The sequence below is a fragment of the Mizuhopecten yessoensis genome, unplaced genomic scaffold, assembly GCF_002113885.1.
Source record: "Mizuhopecten yessoensis strain PY_sf001 unplaced genomic scaffold, ASM211388v2 scaffold10889, whole genome shotgun sequence".
In the NCBI taxonomy this organism is placed as follows: Eukaryota; Metazoa; Mollusca; class Bivalvia; order Pectinida; family Pectinidae; genus Mizuhopecten; species Mizuhopecten yessoensis.
In genome coordinates, this window is record NW_018408772.1 from 258846 (window position 1) to 279280 (window position 20435).

The window sequence follows — 20435 nt, forward strand, 5'->3', positions numbered from 1 at the left end:
TGTCTTCTAGTGTCACTAAAATGTTACCTGTCTTCTAGTGTCACTAAAATGTTACATTGTTTTCTAGTGTCACTAAAATGTTACCTGTCTTCTAGTGTCACTAAAATGTTAACCGTCTTCTGGTTTCACTAAAATGTTACCCCGTCTTCTGGTTTCATTAAAATGTTACCATGTCTTCTGGTTTCACTAAAATGTTACCCTGTCTTCTAGTGTCACTAAAATGTTACCTGTCTTCTAGTGTCACTAAAATGTTACATTGTCTTCGGGTGTCACTAAAATGTTACCTGTCTTCTAGCTTCACTAAAATGTACCTGTCTTCTAGTGTCACTAAAATGTTGCCTGTCTTCTAGTGTCTCTAAAATGTTAGCCTGTCTTCTGGTGTCACTAAAATGTTACCTGTCTTCTAGCTTCACTAAAATGTTGCTTGTCTTCTAGTGTCACTCAAATGTTACCTGTCTTCTAGCTTCACTAAAATGTACCTGTCTTCTAGTGTCACTAAAATGTTGCCTGTCTTCTAGTGTCACTAAAATGTTACCCTGTCTTCTAGTGTCACTCAAATGTTACCCCGTCTTCTGGTGTCACTAAAATGTTACCTATCTTCTAGTGTCACTAAAATGTTACCTGTCTTCTAGTGTCACTAAAATGTTACCCGTCTTCTGGTTTCACTAAAATGTTACCTGGTCTTCTAGTGTCACTAAAATGTTACCCGGTCTTCTAGTGTCACTAAAATGTTACCCTGTCTTCTAGTGTCATTAAAATGTTTCCCTGTCTTCTAGTGTCATTAAAATGTTTGTAACTGAAGCTCCCACACTACATCACAGGGCTTAATAGAACTGTCCTTGATTTATGTTATTGAGAAGTAAATAAAACGAAATGTGGAGATGTTAAAAACAGAGACACCTGACGGCCTCCTCTGCCAGGTAATACTTATACTTATATTGCCACCACTGGTTTTCACGTTTTCCTGAATGCCCCCATTTTGTGAAAGTGATGTGCCCCTTAACTCCCATAATAACAAAACATTGGGAATCATTTACCAGTGGGAACTTAATAGGTCTCCCTCTTTATCTTCTGGCAGGGAAACTATTGAGATCTATTTAATTGTTATTGTAGCCATTCCATGGACAAACTCTGACGTATGTGTGATCACTGTTCCTAGTACACCAAAATACTGCCGTAACCATGGCGTCTATAAAATCAACACTGAGGTAAGACATTATGTAATACGTGTTGGTCAGGAGGTACCGTGATTAATGCATTGGTCGGGTGATACAGCTGGTCTTATACAATGGTCAGGTGATACAGCTGGTCTTATACAATGGTCAGGTGATACAGCTGTCTTATACAATGGTCGGGTGATACAGCTGGTCTGATACAATGGTCGGGTGATACAGCTGGTCTTATACAATGGTCAGGTGATACAGCTGGTCTTTTACAATGGTCGGGTGATACAGCTGTCTTATACAATGGTCGGGTGATACAGCTGGTCTTATACGATGGTCGGGTGATACAGCTGGTCTTATACAATGGTCGTGTGATACAGCTGGTCTTATACGATGGTCAGGTGATACAGCTGGTCTTATACAATGGTCAGGTGATACAGCTGGTCTTATACAATTGTTGGGTGATACAGCTGTCTTATACAATGGTTGGGGGATACAGCTGGTCTTATACAATGGTTGGGGGATACAGCTGTCTTATACAATGGTTGGGGGATACAGCTGTCTTATACAATGGTTGGGTGATACAGCTGGTCTTATACAATGGTTGGGGGATACAGCTGTCTTATACAATGGTTGGGTGATACAGCTGGTCTTATACAATGGTTGGGGGATACAGCTGTCTTATACAATGGTTGGGTGATACAGCTGGTCTTATACAATGGTTGGGGGATACAGCTGTCTTATACAATGGTTGGGTGATACAGCTGGTCTTATACAATGGTTGGGGGATACAGCTGTCTTATACAATGGTTGGGTGATACAGCTGGTCTTATACAATGGTTGGGGGATACAGCATGTCTTATACAATGGTTGGGTGATACAGCTTGTCTTATACAATGGTTGGGGGATACAGCTGTCTTATACAATGGTTGGGTGATACAGCTGGTCTTATACAATGGTTGGGGGATACAGCTGTCTTATACAATGGTTGGGTGATACAGCTGGTCTTATACAATGGTTGGGGGATACAGCTGTCTTATACAATGGTTGGGTGATACAGCTGGTCTTATACAATGGTTGGGGGATACAGCTGTCTTATACAATGGTTGGGTGATACAGCTGGTCTTATACAATGGTTGGGGGATACAGCATGTCTTATACAATGGTTGGGTGATACAGCTTGTCTTATACAATGGTTGGGGGATACAGCTGTCTTATACAATGGTTGGGTGATACAGCTGGTCTTATACAATGGTTGGGGGATACACCTGTCTTATACAATGGTTGGGTGATACAGCTGGTCTTATACAATGGTTGGGGGATACAGCTGTCTTATACAATGGTTGGGTGATACAGCTGGTCTTATACAATGGTTGGGGGATACAGCTGTCTTATACAATGGTTGGGTGATACAGCTGGTCTTATACAATGGTTGGGGGATACAGCTGTCTTATACAATGGTTGGGTGATACAGCTGGTCTTATACAATGGTTGGGGGATACAGCATGTCTTATACAATGGTTGGGTGATACAGCTGGTCTTATACAATGGTTGGGGGATACAGCATGTCTTATACAATGGTTGGGTGATACAGCTGGTCTTATACAATGGTTGGGGGATACAGCATGTCTTATACAATGGTTGGGTGATACAGCTTGTCTTATACAATGGTTGGGGGATACAGCTGTCTTATACAATGGTTGGGTGATACAGCTGGTCTTATACAATGGTTGGGGGATACAGCTGTCTTATACAATGGTTGGGTGATACAGCTGGTCTTATACAATGGTTGGGGGATACAGCATGTCTTATACAATGGTTGGGTGATACAGCTTGTCTTATACAATGGTTGGGGGATACAGCTGTCTTATACAATGGTTGGGTGATACAGCTGGTCTTATACAATGGTTAGGTGATACAGCTGTCTTATACAATGGTCGGGTGATACAGCTGTCTTATACAATGGTCGGGTGATACAGCTGGTCTTATACAATGGTTGGGTGATACAGCTGTCTTATACAATGGTCGGGTGATACAGCTGTCTTATACAATTGTTAGGTGAAACAGCTGTCTTATATGATGGTCGGGTGATACAGCGGTCTTATACAATGGTTGGGGGATACAGATGTCTTATACAATGGTTGGGTGATACAGCTGGTCTTATACAATGGTTGGGGGATACAGCATGTCTTATACAATGGTTGGGTGATACAGCTGGTCTTATACAATGGTTGGGGGATACAGCATGTCTTATACAATGGTTGGGTGATACAGCTTGTCTTATACAATGGTTGGGGGATACAGCTGTCTTATACAATGGTTGGGTGATACAGCTGGTCTTATACAATGGTCGGGTGATACAGCTGTCTTATACAATGGTCGGGTGATACAGCTGTCTTATACAATGGTCAGGTGATAAAGCTGTCTTATACAATGGTCAGGTGATACAGCTGGTCTTATACAATTGTTGGGTGATACAGCTGGTCTTATACGATGGTCAGGTGATACAGCTGTCTTATACAATGGTCGGGTGATACAGCTGTCTTATACAATTGTTAGGTGAAACAGCTGTCTTATACGATGGTCGGGTGATACAGCTGTCTTATACAATGGTCGGGTGATACAGCTGTCTTATACAATTGTTAGGTGAAACAGCTGTCTTATACGATGGTCGGGTGATACAGCTGTCTTATACAATGGTCGGGTGATACAGCTGTCTTATACAATTGTTAGGTGAAACAGCTGTCTTATACGATGGTCGGGTGATACAGCTGTCTTATACAATGGTCGGGTGATACAGCTGTCTTATACAATTGTTAGGTGAAACAGCTGTCTTATACGATGGTCGGGTGATACAGCTGTCTTATACAATGGTCGGGTGATACAGCTGGTCTTATACAATGGTCAGGTGATACAGCTGTCTTATACAATGGTTGGGTGATACAGCATCTCTTATACAATGGTTGGGGGATACAGCTGTCTTATACAATGGTCGGGTTATACAGCTGTCTTAAACAATGGTTGGGTGATACAGCTGGTCTTATACAATGGTTGGGTGATACAGCTGTCTTATACAATGGTCGGGTTATACAGCTGGTCTTATACAATGGTCAGGTGATACAGCTGTCTTATACAATGGTTGGGTGATACAGCTGGTCTTATAGAATGGTTGGGTGATACAGCTGTCTGATACAATGATCGGGTGATACAGCTGGTCTTATACAATGGTCGGGTGATACAGCTGTCTTATACAATTGTTAGGTGAAACAGCTGTCTTATATGATGGTCGGGTGATACAGCTGTCTTATACAATGGTTGGGGGATACAGCTGGTCTTATACAATGGTAGGGTGATACAGCTGTCTAATACAATGATCGGGTGATACAGCTGGTCTTATACAATGGTCAGGTGATACAGCTGTCTTATACAATGGTCGGGTGATACAGCTGGTCTTATACAATGGTCGGGTGATACAGCTGTCTAATGCAATGATCAGGTGATACAGCTGTCTTATACGATGGTCGGGTGATACAGCTGGTCTTATACAATGGTCGGGTGATACAGCTGTCATAACAATGGTCGGGTGATACAGCTGGTCTTATATGATGGTCGGGTGATACAGCTGTCTTATACAATTGTTGGGTGATACAGCTGGTCTTATACGATGGTCGGGTGATACAGCTGTCTTATACAATGGTAGGGTGATACAGCTGGTCTTATACAATGGTTGGGTGATACAGCTGGTCTTATTCAATGGTCAGGTGATACAGCTGGTTTTATTCAATGGTCAGGTGATACAGCTGGTCTTATACAATGATCGGGGGATACAGCTGGTCTTATTCAATGGTCAGGTGATACAGCTGGTCTTATACAATGATCGGGGGATACAGCTGGTCTTATTCAATGGTCAGGTGATACAGCTGGGCTTATACAATGGTCGGGTGATACAGCTGGGCTTATACAATGGTCGGGTGATACAGCTGGTCTTATACAATGGTCGGGTGATACAGCTGGTCTTATACAATGGTTGGGTGATACTGCTGTCTTATACAATGGTAGGGTGATACAGCTGGTCTTATACAATGGTCGGGTGATACAGCTGGTCTTATACAATGATCGGGTGATACAGCTGGTCTTATTCAATGGTCAGGTGATACAGCTGGTTTTATTCTATGGTCAGGTGATACAGCTGGTCTTATACAATGGTCAGGTGATACAGCTGGTCTTATTCAATGGTCAGGTGATACAGCTGGTCTTATACAATGGTCGGGTGATACAGCTGTCTAATACAATGATCGGGTGATACAGCTGTCTTATACAATGGTTGGGGGATACAGCTGTCTTATACAATGATCGGGTGATACAGCCGTCTTATACAATGGTCGGGTGATACAGTTGCTATAACTTATACAATGGTCTGATGATGATATTACTATCACTTATACAGTAGTCTGATGATGATATTACTGTAACTTATACAATAGTCTGATGATTATATTACTGTAACATACAATGTTCTAATGATAATACTATGCATACCTGTTACAGGGATATGTGACAGATATACTGTACCAGAGGGATTTAGGAGGACTGGAGTGCTGTGAGAGGCCGGACGGAACTGTCCCTGTGGTAACTACACACTTTTATGGTTGGCTTATTATTGTGTTTATATGGAAGGGATATCTGCTTAGACATAACTGTAAAGCTAATGATATATCTACAATGCTAAAATTGAACTATGTGATGTTTATTTCTGATGTTTATAATACTTATCTTTGTAAATTTGTCAGGTGTGTTCTGTTATATACCTGAGTCATGCCGTGACGGAGGCCCTCCTGTCCTTTCATGTAAAGCCCCCTCTGGATGCTTGTACCTACATGGGAGTGGACAGTGGTCAACCCCCTATACAGGTATGTATTGGTCAACTCCCTATACAGTTGTGTATTGATCAATCCCCTATACAGGTGTGTATTGGTCAATCCTATAAACATGTGTGTATTGGTCAACTCCCTATTCAGCTGTGTAATGGACATTCCCCTATACAGGTGTGTATTGGTCATCCCCTATATATGTGTGTAATGGTCATCCCCCTTTAAAGGTTTGTAATGGTCATCCCCCTTTAAAGGTTTGTAATGGTCATCCCCCTTTAAAGGTTTGTATTGGTCAACCCCCTATGCAGGTGTGTATTGGTCATCCCCCTGTACAGGTGTGTATTGGTCAACCCCCTATACAGGTGTGTATTGGTCAACCCCCTATATAGGTGTGTATTGGTCAACCCCCTATGCAGATGTGTATTGATCATCCCCTATACATGTGTGTATTGGTCATCCCCTATACAGGTGTGTATTGGTCATCCCCTATACAGGTGTGTATTGATCATCCCCTATACATGTGTGTAGATCTAGTGATGAGCTCTTTATTCGTATTAGGTTTCACACCTGTTTTCTGACACGACAAGGTATTAAATGGTATTTAGGTATTTTACCTTTATTCGTATTATGTTTCACACCTGTTTTCTGACACGACAAGGTATTACTTGGTATTTAGGTATTTTACCTTTATTCGTATTAGGGTTCACACCTGTTTTCTGACACGACAAGGTATTAAATGGCATTTAGGTATTTTTACCTTTATTCGTATTATGTTTCACACCTGTATTCTGACACGACAAGGTACTACCTGGTGTTTAGGTATTTTACCTTTACATGTTTTTTGTTGTAGCTGTCACTCTTCTTTGATGTCATGTTACCAATGACGAGTGATGTGAATGAAAAAGAATTTGTATCTGGAGGTCGAAGTGGGGTCAAAGGTCAAGCCCATGTTCCAGGGTCAGAGGACATGATCAAGACCATGAGGTCAGCCAGACAAATCCTATGGCGGGAGCTACACAACTTCAAAATATGGGCATGTATGTCGTCTTCATATACTGAGAGTCAATCAATACATCAGCTTAGAAGAAAATCATCACAATAATGGGTTTGACTAAACAAAAACATTTTAAAGTGATGGTCCAACTTGCAATAAAATATAAAGCATGCAATGATTTAACTACCACTTTTTCATGGCTGTTTGTTTATAGTGAGTAAAGATGATAAATACCCCACCTGTCAGTTGGTCTGTGGAATATCTTATATAAATATGAATATATTATATATTGATGGCATAGTGCCTCATACTGTAATCAAGTTGTGTGCCTCATTTTATTAGCTCACCTGGTCCAAAGGACCAAGGTGAGCTTATGCCATACCGTGGCGTCCGTCCGTCCGTCGTCCGTCGTCCGTCGTCCGTCCGTCAACAGTTTCTTCTTCTTAACCACTGATTGGAATTTAACTAAATTTGACTGGAAGCATCCCTAGGTGGTGGGGAATCAAAATTGTACAAATGGTGGGGTTGACCCCCCAGGGGGCTGAGGGTCGGGGCAAAAAGGGGGCAATTTGGCTAAATTGCTTTAAGCGACTTCTTCTCTGGAACTAAGAGATGGATATCAACCATATTTGAATGGAAGCATCCCTAGGTGGGGGAGATTCAAAATTGTACAAATGGCTGGGCTGACCCCCCAGGGGGCTGAGGGGTGGGGTCAAAAACGGGTAATTTGGCTATATTTCTACAAACGACTTCTTCTGTAGAACTATGCACTGGATATCAATCATATTTAATCAAAAGCATTCATGGATTGCAGGGATTCAAAATTGTACAAATGGTGTGGCTGACCCCCCCAGGGGGCTGAGGGGCGGGTCAACAAGGGTTATTTGGCTATATTGCTTTAAGCGACTACTTCTCTGGAAGAAGCGATGGATATCAACCATATTGGACTGGAAGCATGCCTAGGTGGTGGGGATTCAGAATTTTACAAATGGTGGGGCTGACCCCCCAGGGGGCTGAGGGCGGGGCCAAAAGGGGGCAATTTGGCTAGATTGCTATAAACGACTTCTTCTGTAGAACTATGCCATGGATATCAATCATATTTAGTCGGAAGCATTCATGGGAGGCAGGGATTCAAAATTGTACGAATGGTGGGGCTGACCCCCGGGCTAAGGGGTGGGGCCAAAAACAGGTTTATTGCCTGGAAATGGTTGAGATACCCAACATATAACCACATATACAATTGCTTAGTATAGAGAGAAGAATGCACATTTGCTTCCAGGATGGCCCTAGGGTCTGGCCCCACCCTTGGAAACATAGTCCTTGGGCCATAACTTTAAAACGGCTGAGATCCCCACCCCAAAACTATATATACAAATGCTGGGCATAAAGAGACGAATGCAGTCACAATATAAGAATAGACCCTGGGGTCTGACCAAACCCCTAGGGACCTAGTTTCTTAGTCACAGCTTGGAAACAGTTGAGATCCCCACCCTATAACCATATAGACAATTGCCGATTACAAAGAGATGAATGCACATATGCTTCCAGGATGGCCTTGGGGACTGCCCCACCCTTGGAGACTTAACCCCTGGGTCATAACTTTGAAATGGTTAAGATCCCCACCCCAAAACTATATATACAATTGTTGGGCATAAAGAGACAAATGCAGTCATGATATTAGAATTGATCCTGGGGTCTGGCCACAACCATAGGGACCTAGTTTCTGAGTCACAGCTTGGAACCAGTTGAGATCCCCACTCCATAACCATACATAAAGTTGCTGGGCATGAAAAATCGAATACAGATATATATGCTACAAGGATTGGCCTTGGGGTCTGGCATATTCCCTTGGATCTCATTTGGAGAATATTCTGCCATGATTGCTTAGATATCCAGGTGAGCGATACAGGCCCTATGGGCCTCTTGTTTTATACAGAGTTATGGCCCTTTGTTTACTGTGATACCAAAGTTTATCCAGAAGAGGCACTGTTGATTGTTTATAATACTTCACCTTGTTTTGTTTGAAATTTTAAGATTATCCTACGTGGAATGAAGAATGCCATTTCTAACTCTAGTCCAGCTGGTTAACTATTTAAAAGTGAAAATTATTGGTATTATAAGTATGAGATACTAAAAATTCCTTTTCCATCCAGGTATGGTAGAGAGAGGAGAGTTCCGCTACCTCGTCAGCTGTCCCTTAGATCACGAAGCAATCTTACTTGATTGTCCTTACAAAAACAACTTCCACAACTCCGAGATTACCTGGCAAGATGTCAACCATTCCCTTGTACAGGTACGTTATAGGGTAGGACAAAAGGCCCTATATGTTTTATTGATAGTCCCTAACACTACTATAGCGGTAGGTAACCTCCCCTCTCAGTCATGTAGGACATCTTTGTGGGTTGGAACACGTCGTGTAACACACAGGAAGGTATTGCCCAAGACACGCTTTCAATGATTACTACAAGAAATTATCTTCACATACTAATTCATTGTACTAAGAGACAGCATGGTTGCATTGTGATGTTATGTTTCATAGCTGTTATTCAAAAACAAACATCACTAATGACATGTTTCACGTTAACTTCTGTCTCGGTCAGATTACAAAGTTTTCCTGACATGATGTTTGTCTGTAGGACAAGTGTAAGGTAGAAGACGATGCCATCCTCATCAACAGTATTCTCAGTGACAAAGTGGTGGTGAGTTCCAAGTCCATCGTCTCTGACTGTCATCTAGGTGGACGTATGGATGTGGGCCGGGGCTGCCTCATAACTGGTCTGTCTGTGGAAACCCAGCTCAAGGTTAGTGTGTGTTAAAATACACTTACTGATATTAAGTGAAAATATTGAGAAAAAATAGTTATGGGGTATTAACTCGGTTTTCTGATTGTTTTTCTTAATATGTCATATTTACAGATTTTTTTTCCTCCAAAATAAGGATATTTGAATTTGCCTTTAATTCTACTCACATAATGTCAACTTTGTATGTAAATTCTATGTATAGATTGACAGTTCAGGGTTATTATGTGTTTGGATGCAGGCATGCTTGCGGTCACCTTGTATTTGATGACATGCTATGATTTGTCCTGTACATGTAACTGAAATCTGTCTCTCTGATGACAGACTAACTTGAAGAAGACTGTAAAGATAGGAGACTACACAGTGGTGCAGTGTTTTAGGATCTACCTGAGTACACTGGGGAAAACTGTACATGTCCTTACCACTCACGGCAAGTTTGACAGGGTCGAGGTAGGTACTGCTCTGGTGTTCTTCTTAAACTAAATGTTGTAATATATACATATATATTGAAATCTCCTGAAGTGCCCAAAGATGGCCGAAAATACTAGCAAGATTTAGTCTACTGTGTTTTGTTATATCTATATTTCTATGATCACATGAACATTTTACAATTTTTACCACTGTATATATTTTATAGAAACAGAAGTAGAATGATCTTACTTACGAAGAAATAATTCAAAAATAAAAAATCTTAACAATACGTATTAAGTACTTTCATCTCTTCAAGGTCCTATGTATGTATATATATAATGTGTTACCAGGCCCCGATGTACAAGAGTACAACGACCTTCTGTAATAACCCCTGGGTGGTTTTCCTCAACCTGACGGGCATCATCAAGGAGGATCTGTGGGGACCAGATATGGTGAGTAGTGTCATGTGTCATCTAAGCACAGGTGTGTCATCTCATTACAGGTGTGTCAGTTCGTTACAAGTGTGTCAATTCGTTACAGGTGTGTCATCTCATAACAGGTGTGTCATTTCATTACAGGTGTGTCATTTCATAACAGGTGTGTCATCTCATAACAGGTGTGTCATCTCGTTACAGGTGTGTCATCTCATTACAGGTGTGTCAGTTCATTACAGGTGTGTCATTTCATTACAGGTGTGTCGTCTCATTACAGGTGTTTCATCTCATTACAGGTGTGTCATTTCATTACAGGTGTGTCATTTCATTACAGGTGTGTCATTTCAGCACAGGTGTGTCATTTCGTTAAAGGTGTGTCATTTCATTAAAGATGTGTCATTTCAGCACAGGTGTGTCATTTCTGCACAGGTGTGTCAGTTTGTTACATGTGTTTCAGTTCATTACAGGTATGTCAGTTCATTACAGGTGTGTCGTCTCATTACAGGTGTGTCAGTTCATTACAGGTGTGTCAGTTCGTTACAGGTGTGTCAGTTTGTTACATGTGTGTCAGTTCGTTACAGGTGTGTCGTCTCATTACAGGTGTGTCATCTCATTACAGGTGTGTCATTTCATAACAGGTGTGTCATCTCATTACAGGTGTGTGGTCTCATTACAGGTGTGTCAGTTCATTACAGGTGTGTCGTCTCATTACAGGTGTGTCGTCTCGTTACAGGTGTGTCATCTCGTTACAGGTGTGTCATCTCGTTACAGTTGTGTCATCTCATTACAGGTGTGTCAGTTCATTACAGGTGTGTCATCTCGTTACAGGTGTGTCATCTCATTACAGGTGTGTCGTCTCATTACAGGTGTGTCAGTTCATTACAGGTGTGTCAGTTTGTTACATGTGTGTCAGTTCGTTACAGGTGGGTCATTTCTGCACAGGGTTGTCATATCATCTCAAAGTGTGCCATCTCAAGCTAGGTGCACAAAATAAAAAACATAAATCTAAAAGAAGAAAAAAAACATTCCTCCCGGACAGGTGAGTGATTGAGATTGTGGAGTTTATCAGAACATACATCACAGACAGGTGGGTGATTGAGATTATGTAGTTTATCAGAACATATATCACGGACAGGTGAGTGATTGAGATTGTGTAGTTTATCAGAACATACATCACAGATAGGTGAGTGATTGAGATAGTGTAATTTATCAGAACATACATCACAGATAGGTGAGTGATTGAGATTGTGTAGTTTATAAGAACATACATCACAGACAGGTGAGTGATTGAGATTGTGTAGTTTATCAGAACATACATCACTGACAGGTGAGGGATTGAGATAGTGTAGTTTATCAGAACATATATCACAGATAGTTGAGTGATTGAGATTGTGTAGTTTATCAGAACATACATCACAGATAGGTGAGTGATTGAGATTGTGTAGTTTATCAGAACATATATCACAGACAGGTGAGTGATTGAGATTGTGTAGTTTATCAGAACATACATCACAGACAGGTGAGTGATTGAGATTGTGTAGTTTATCAGAACATACATCACAGACAGGTGAGTGATTGAGATTGTGTAGTTTATCAGAACATACATCACAGACAGGTGAGTGATTGAGATTGTGTAGTTTATCAGAACATACATCACAGACAGGTGAGTGATTGAGATTGTGTAGTTTATCAGAACATACATCACAGACAGGTGAGTGATTGAGATTGTGTAGTTTATCAGAACATACATCACAGACAGGTGAGTGATTGAGATAGTGTAGTTTATCAGAACATACATCACTGACAGGTGAGTGATTGAGATTGTGTAGTTTATCAGAACATATATCACAGACAGGTGAGTGATTGAGATTGTGTAGTTTATCAGAACATACATCACAGACAGGTGAGTGATTGAGATTGTGTAGTTTATCAGAACATACATCACAGACAGGTGAGTGATTGAGATTGTGTAGTTTATCAGAACATACATCACAGACAGGTGAGTGATTGAGATTGTGTAGTTTATCAGAACATACATCACAGACAGGTGAGTGATTGAGATTGTGTAGTTTATCAGAACATATATCACGGACAGGTGAGCGATTGAGATTGTGTAGTTTATCAGAACATACATCACAGATAGGTGAGTGATCGAGATTGTGTAATTTATCAGAACATATATCACGGACAGGTGAGTGATTGAGATAGTGTAGTTTATCAGAACATACATCACTGACAGGTGAGTGATTGTTTAGTTAAGTTTATCAGAACATATATGACGGACAGGTGAGTGATTGAGATAGTGTAGTTTATCAGAACATACATCACTGACAGGTGAGTGATTGTTTAGTTTAGTTTATCAGAACATATATCACGGACAGGTGAGTGATTGAGATAGTGTAGTTTATCGGAACATACATCACTGACAGGTGAGTGATTGTTTAGTTTAGTTTATCAGAACATATATCACGGACAGGGGAGTGATTGAGATAGTGTAGTTTATCAGAACATACATCACTGACAGGTGAGTGATTGTTTAGTTTAGTTTATCAGAACATATATCACGGACAGGTAAGTGATTGAGATAGTGAAGTTTATCAGAACATATAATGTTGTATATTCATACAGGTGTACATGACTTTGTTAACATTGATGAGTTGATCTGATGATTGTCAGGTTGAAAATGTCCGCATAAGTAAAAAAGAAATATAGAGTATTTTTTATATTCAGGATAATGACAACCAGAATGTACTAAATGCCAGGTTGTTCCCAGTGTTCCACTCGTCAGAGGAACTCAGTCTCGAGGATATCTCATGGCTGCACGGGGAGTTGGAAGATAACGACCAGTCCATTGTACGCAGGTGTGTATGACATCCCTTCATGTCTGTTTTTATCAGGACTCTAATACCAGCTTAATGTCATCCATCCGGCATCATTAGTACAGCTCTAGGTTTCAGTATAGGTCCCAACATTAGGTTTATTCTGTCTTATATTCTTATGTACCACACAGAAAATAGACAAGTAAGTGGTTCCTGTTTACTGACAGGAACATTTTCTTTCAAATAATGATTTGTTAACACAAAGACAGTAATCAGAAATTTTCATGTTTTTTCTGAAAATGTTTGCATTGATTTTGGCTATATACAGACAACATTGAGTCTTTCTTTGGTAGAAATATGTGATTGTGATAATTTAAAACATTTTTACTTTTGTAGATGGCGGTCATCCTGGAGGCTGTCACTCAATGATATCCTATCGTGTGTCAATATGGAGGAGGAGCTCCGCTGGAAAAAGTAATTTGTGGCATTGATTCTGATGTTCTTAACTAAAGAATATGATATGTGACTTTGAGGTAGTGTCTGGTGACTGTAACACTGTGTGGGTGGACTGATGTGTCTGGGGACTGTAACACTGTGTGGGTGGACTGATGAGTCTGGGGACTGTAACACTGTGTGGGTGGACTGATGAGTCTGGTGACTGTATCACTGTGTGGGTGGACTGATGTGTCTGATGACTGTAACACTGTGTGGGTGGACTGATGTGTCTGGTGACTGTAACACTGTGTGGGTGGACTGATATGTCTGGTGACTGTAACACTGTGTGGGTGGACTGATGAGTCTGGTGACTGTAACACTGTGTGGGTGGACTGATGTGTCTGGTGACTGTAACACTGTGTGGGTGGACTGATGTGTCTGGTGACTGTAACACTGTGTGGGTGGACTGATGTGTCTGGTGACTGTAACACTGTGTGGGTGGACTGATGTGTCTGGTGACTGTAACACTGTGTGGGTGGACTGATGTGTCTGGTGACTGTAACACTGTGTGGGTGGACTGATGTGTCTGGTGACTGTAACACTGTGTGGGTGGACTGATGTGTCTGGTGACTGTAACACTGTGTGGGTGGACTGATGTGTCTGGTGACTGTAACACTGTGTGGGTGGACTGATGTGTCTGGTGACTGTAACACTGTGTGGGTGGACTGATGTGTCTGGTGACTGTAACACTGTGTGGGTGGACTGATGTGTCTGGTGACTGTAACACTGTGTGGGTGGACTGATGTGTCTGGTGACTGTAACACTGTGTGGGTGGACTGATGTGTCTGGTGACTGTAACACTGTGTGGGTGGACTGATGTGTCTGGTGACTGTAACACTGTGTGGGTGGACTGATGTGTCTGGTGACTGTAACACTGTGTGGGTGGACTGATGTGTCTGGTGACTGTAACACTGTGTGGGTGGACTGATGTGTCTGGTGACTGTAACACTGTGTGGGTGGACTGATGTGTCTGGTGACTGTAACACTGTATGGGTGGACTGATGTGTCTGGTGACTGTAACACTGTGTGGGTGGACTGATGTGTCTGGTGACTGTAACACTATGTTTGTTAGTTAATATGTTCTAGAATGTAATGTTATGTTGGTCAACTAATAATGTTAGTGTATTTTTCGTAGGACCTTATTTTACAATGTGAGTAAGAACCACATCCGATGTGACCTGCTTCAGAGCAGTCACCATGGTTTCCGTTCCATCTACAACAGTGCTCACATAGAAGGCTTCTCACAGGAGATTCTGTTAACACTGGACCAAGGTCAGAATCAATGTCCAAACTCTCGTTTTTAATTTCCATGTGAATTATTTTTCCTGGTTTTATAAATAAATGCATATTTTTTTTTATTGAATTAAGTAAACTGAAGTCCTGTTAATTGCTAATGTTTTTAAAAATCTGGAAAATAAGTATACTATATGCATGTATGATTCAGATACAAGAACAGATGGTATTATAATGCTGATGTAGATAGTGACAGTGATTGTAGGTTATCTCCCCTGTATGTTATGTGACATGTTTGCTGTAGTGGCTAAGGAGTGTCAGGGGTCCCCAGGCATTGCTGCACGTACCCTGGCCAATATAGCTGACGTACTAGGGTGTATGGCAGCGACAAAGGGAGGCCTGAGGAGTGGACCTGCTGCCAACAAGTCCTGGGCCAGGGCCTTCCACAAATTAGAGGTGAGCTTCCGGTAAATAATATACCTTTCTGGTGGTCATCAACAACTCGTGTCGACATGTAGTAATCTATGCCTCTAACATGTCGTTATCATTGTCCCTTATTTGTGGTAATCAATGTCTCTAACTTGTCGTTATCATTGTCCCTTATTTGTAGTAATCAATGCTTCTAACATGTCGTTATCATTGTCCCTTATTTGTGGTAATCAATGCCTCTAACTTGTCGTTATCATTGTCCCTTATTTGTAGTAATCAATGCCTCTAACATGTCGTTATCATTGTCCCTTATTTGTGTAATCAATGCCTCTAACTTGTCGTTATCATTGTCCCTTATTTGTAGTAATCCATGCCTCTAACATGTCGTTATCATTGTCCCTTATTTGTGTAATCAATGCCTCTAACTTGTCGTTATCATTGTCCCTTATTTGTAGTAATCAATGCCTCTAACATGTCGTTATCATTGTCCCTTATTTGTGGTAATCTATGTCTCTAACATGTCGTTATCATTGTCCCTTATTTGTGTAATCAATGCCTCTAACTTGTCGTTATCATTGTCCCTTATTTGTAGTAATCAATGCCTATAACATGTCGTTATCATTGTCCCTTATTTGTGGGAATCTATGCCTCTAACATGTCGTTATCATTGTCCCTTATTTGTGTAATCAATGCCTCTAACTTGTCGTTATCATTGTCCCTTATTTGTGGTAATCAATTTCTCTAACTTGTCGTTATCATTGTCCCTTATTTGTGGTAATCAATTTCTCTAACTTGTCGTTATCATTGTCCCTTATTTGTAGTAATCAATGCCTCTAACATGTCGTTATCATTGTCCCTTATTTGTGGTAATCTATGTCTCTAACTTGTTGTTATTATTGTCCCTTATTTGTGGTAATCTATGCCCCTACCTAGAAGTATATCAGTAACTGGTTCTTGCGCCCCATCTAGCTGTTGTCTTTATTTCCAGAAAGGTGACTTAGTGGGAGGAGTGGATGCCCTTGCTAAAATTCGTGAAAGTTGGTTGGGGCGTCCAGACTTGTTGACTCGGGCAGCCAGGCACTACGAAGGAGCAGCGTCTATCCTCATCCGACAGGCCGTCATGACAGCAAAGAAGGTACACCACGTTATGTAGTTTTTATCGGTATAACTCTAACCTTAGATGTAGTTTTTATTGGTATAACTCTAACCTTAGATGTAGTTTTCATCGGTATCTAACCTTAGATGTAGTTTTTATCGGTATAACTCTAACCTTAGACGTAGTTTTTATCTGTATCTAACCTTAGATGTAGTTTTTATCGGTATAGCTCTAACCTTAGACGTAGTTTTTATCGGTATAACTCTAACCTTAGTTGTAGTTTTTATCGGTATCTAACCTTAGATGTAGTTTTTATCGGTATAACTCTAACCTTAGACGTAGTTTTTATCGGTATAACTCTAACCTTAGTTGTAGTTTTTATCGGTATAACTCTAACCTTAGATGTAGTTTTTATCGGTATAACTCTAACCTTAGATGTAGTTTTTATTGGTATAACTCTAACCTTAGATGTAGTTTTCATCGGTATCTAACCTTAGATGTAGTTTTTATCGGTATAACTCTAACCTTAGATGTAGTTTGAAGGATAGTGTGGCACTATGTCTGTCTAGATATTTAAGTGGAAATATCTTTATTTGGACATTCAGTTTTCTGGAAGAATGTCTTTAGTAACAAATCTTTCAGGAAGTATAGCACACAACAACCAGTGCTGTCACCAGTCTGGGTTAACCCTTTTACCACTGTAGACCATAACGGACTCATCCAGATCAATGCATGGTAGAGTCTACTAAAGTTACATAGGGGTGAAAGGGTTAATGATAATTCACTGTAAAGCTGGTATGGCCTTCTATCCATTTTGTCTGTTCTTAATACCAGATTAGGTTTTAAATCAAAATTTGCTAAAGTCTAAGAAATTGGTGTAACTTTGTTTTTTCACTCCTCAGTGAAGAAATGTTCATGTTTGCAAGGCTAGTGAAATGGATATTCCATGAGTGTCAAATATTTGAATGTGCATATTATCATGCTAACTTAAAAACTTAGAACTATGCAAAAATTTCAACGTTGCAAGAAATCATTGTATTATAACATATTTGTACTCTTTACTTAAAATTGTTTCACATACATATATTTGCACTCTTAAATTTTTCTACTCATACACCATTCCTTTAAAGACCATGAAATCTAGTTTATGGATGTTTATAGAATTTGGTATCTTGTCTTATAGATTCGAAGCATTTATCACTAAACCAAGATGACTTTAAACTTGAAGAAGTTGGTATATAATCTGATCATATAACTTCTCCTTTCTTGTAGAACTTCAAGCTGGAGCTGTGTGAGGCACCAGATATTGGGAAATGGGTAACAGCCGAGTGTCCAGCCAGAATCGATGTGGCTGGGGGCTGGTCTGACACCCCACCCATTACTTACGAACATGGTGGGGCAGTTACCACTATAGCACTTAAAATCAACGGCAAGGTAAGGAAATGTTGTTACCAAAATAACAATTAAATTCAACAGCATGGTACAGGGGTGTAGTTTTCATTATATCACTTAAAATCAACAGCGTGGTACAGGGGTGTGGTTTTCCATTATATCACTTAAAATCAACAGCAAGGTAAGGGGGTGTGGTCATCAATACCTGGACTATTGATTACTTTGAACAAAGAAATAATATTGTTAGGAGAATGTTCAGATACAAACAGAGCACTAACAAACACTGTTGTCTATACAATTAAATGGATTATCTGGAAAACAAGAAATATAATAAAATATCAAAACAAGAGACAGACACCACTATCTACATTTAAAATGTTTAAACATGTATTATTAGAAAATTTAAAAGTATTTACAAAATCAAACTCAATAAGAGATACAAAATTACACATATACTAATTCAGAACTACAAATTATTGCAAGGTATATTAACTAGCACATAGACATATTGAAGCCTGATTTTTTATTTTGTTGTTTTTTGGTGGGGGGAGGGGGGGGGGTCGGAAAGGAAACTGTTTTTGGTTAAAAAATATTTTACCCTGACTATTATCAATGCATACTCTAGAACTATAACGCTAACATGGCACTTTAATTTGCTGAATTGGATGATGTTATACCATACGAAGCATTTCATATACTAATATTTACCATATAATAACGTTTGTGCGAAGTCTGTTTACCATCGTGACTCCAACCGGAAATCAGACACTGGATTATAATACAATAATAATTAGAATAGAGTACGGACAAGAATATCCGGAAGTTTATTTTTTTATATGAAAATGTGAATCTTTACCTATTTGTTAATATATATGTAAGACGAATACTGATACTTGATAGAATATTTTGAACAGTATGTACATTATTTAAAGGCGATTATTGACGCCCATGTACATTGTATGTATATTTATATATATGTGTATGTCATAAAATTTTGAAAATATAATAAAAAAAAATATAAAGCCCCAAATCAACGACTTTTTTAGGAAATGTGGTCACCAATTAGCACTGAAGATCTGCAACTGAATAAGGGAATGGTCATCGGTACAACTTTCAAAATCAACAATAACATAAGGGGGTGTCACCAACAATAACATAAGGGGGTGTCACCAACAATAACATAAGGGGGTGTCACCAACAATAACATAAGGGGGTGTCACCAACAATAAAGCTCTTCAGATTTATCATAAATTTATCAGAAACTGTGACTAGCTAGAGCTGATGACTACAGTATCATGTAAGTGGTCTGGCACATCGTCCCGGAGCAGGTCTTGACCAACAGCTTTGGAATACCTAAAAGGGTTCTTCTTATACACCCATCATACCTTGTGCTTAGTTAAAGGACTTGAAAGGACTTAAAAGACTTGATTCTGACTATCAGTAATAGTTTCATCAATGGAATTCTATACGAAAAGTTCATTGCTGTTATCATAATCATTCAAATTCAATTTAACAATAAAACCTTCAGACTAAACAGGTTCCATTTCTTACAGAAACCAGTGGGGTCTAAAGCAAGGAGGATACGAGAGTAAGTATTTTGATGTTTGCGAGTGTGTATACATTTTGACCTGGTTAGTTAACATTTTGATAAAAGATAAAAATATGTGGTCTTTCATTAGGTAACGAATACAGGTTTTAGTAACTTTTTGACAAGTTTGCTTCAACATAAATATAAATTAATTTTGTATCCCTCCCTGACAGACCCAAAATTGTAATGGTGTTATATGGATTCAACCAAGAGGACACACATGTAGTTTGTGAAGAGTTGTCTCACCTTGAGAATTACTACCAACCTCATAGTCCAGGTATGTATCAGTATAGTTTACCCCTTCTCAGGTATGAATCATATTTTTGTGCGTCCGTCGAATGACGAGACGTATTATGTTTTCACGCCGGCGGGCGGGCCGGCGGGTGGACGGGCAGGCACACATTAGTTTCCACTCAATAACTTCAGTAATTTTTTATGGATTCATTTCAAACTTGGTAGGAAGGTTTATTGCCATGAAAGCTCGGAAAAATTTGATAACCAAAATTATTCGCAGGTTATTTACGGAGTTATGGCCCTTTGTAGAATTGCCGAAACAGTTTCTGCTTAATAACTTGAGTAATTTTGAATGGATTCATTTCAAACTTCATAGGAAGGTTCATTTATATGAAAGCTTGCTCAAATTTGATAACCATTATCCGCCTCTTATTAAGGGAGTTATGGCCCTTTATAGAATTGACGTGACACTTTCAGC

The 20435-nt window shown here is 39.9% G+C and overlaps 1 protein-coding gene across 2 annotated transcripts in view; it reads left to right on the plus strand.

Moving 5' to 3' along the window:
* The window catches only part of LOC110463342 (L-fucose kinase-like), a 55371-nt gene that overhangs the window by 20847 nt on the left and 14089 nt on the right, over positions 1-20435 (plus strand). For both annotated transcript variants that reach the window (XM_021517852.1, XM_021517853.1), the window contains exons 7-22: positions 1114-1208; positions 5712-5792; positions 5954-6073; positions 6885-7071; positions 9182-9321; positions 9665-9829; positions 10151-10276; positions 10588-10689; positions 13402-13532; positions 13887-13964; positions 15121-15257; positions 15523-15674; positions 16636-16782; positions 18016-18177; positions 19689-19723; positions 19897-20000. In XM_021517852.1, the coding sequence (XP_021373527.1) occupies positions 1114-1208; positions 5712-5792; positions 5954-6073; positions 6885-7071; positions 9182-9321; positions 9665-9829; positions 10151-10276; positions 10588-10689; positions 13402-13532; positions 13887-13964; positions 15121-15257; positions 15523-15674; positions 16636-16782; positions 18016-18177; positions 19689-19723; positions 19897-20000 (1962 nt within the window). The remainder of the gene's footprint in view (positions 1-1113; positions 1209-5711; positions 5793-5953; positions 6074-6884; positions 7072-9181; positions 9322-9664; positions 9830-10150; positions 10277-10587; positions 10690-13401; positions 13533-13886; positions 13965-15120; positions 15258-15522; positions 15675-16635; positions 16783-18015; positions 18178-19688; positions 19724-19896; positions 20001-20435) is intronic.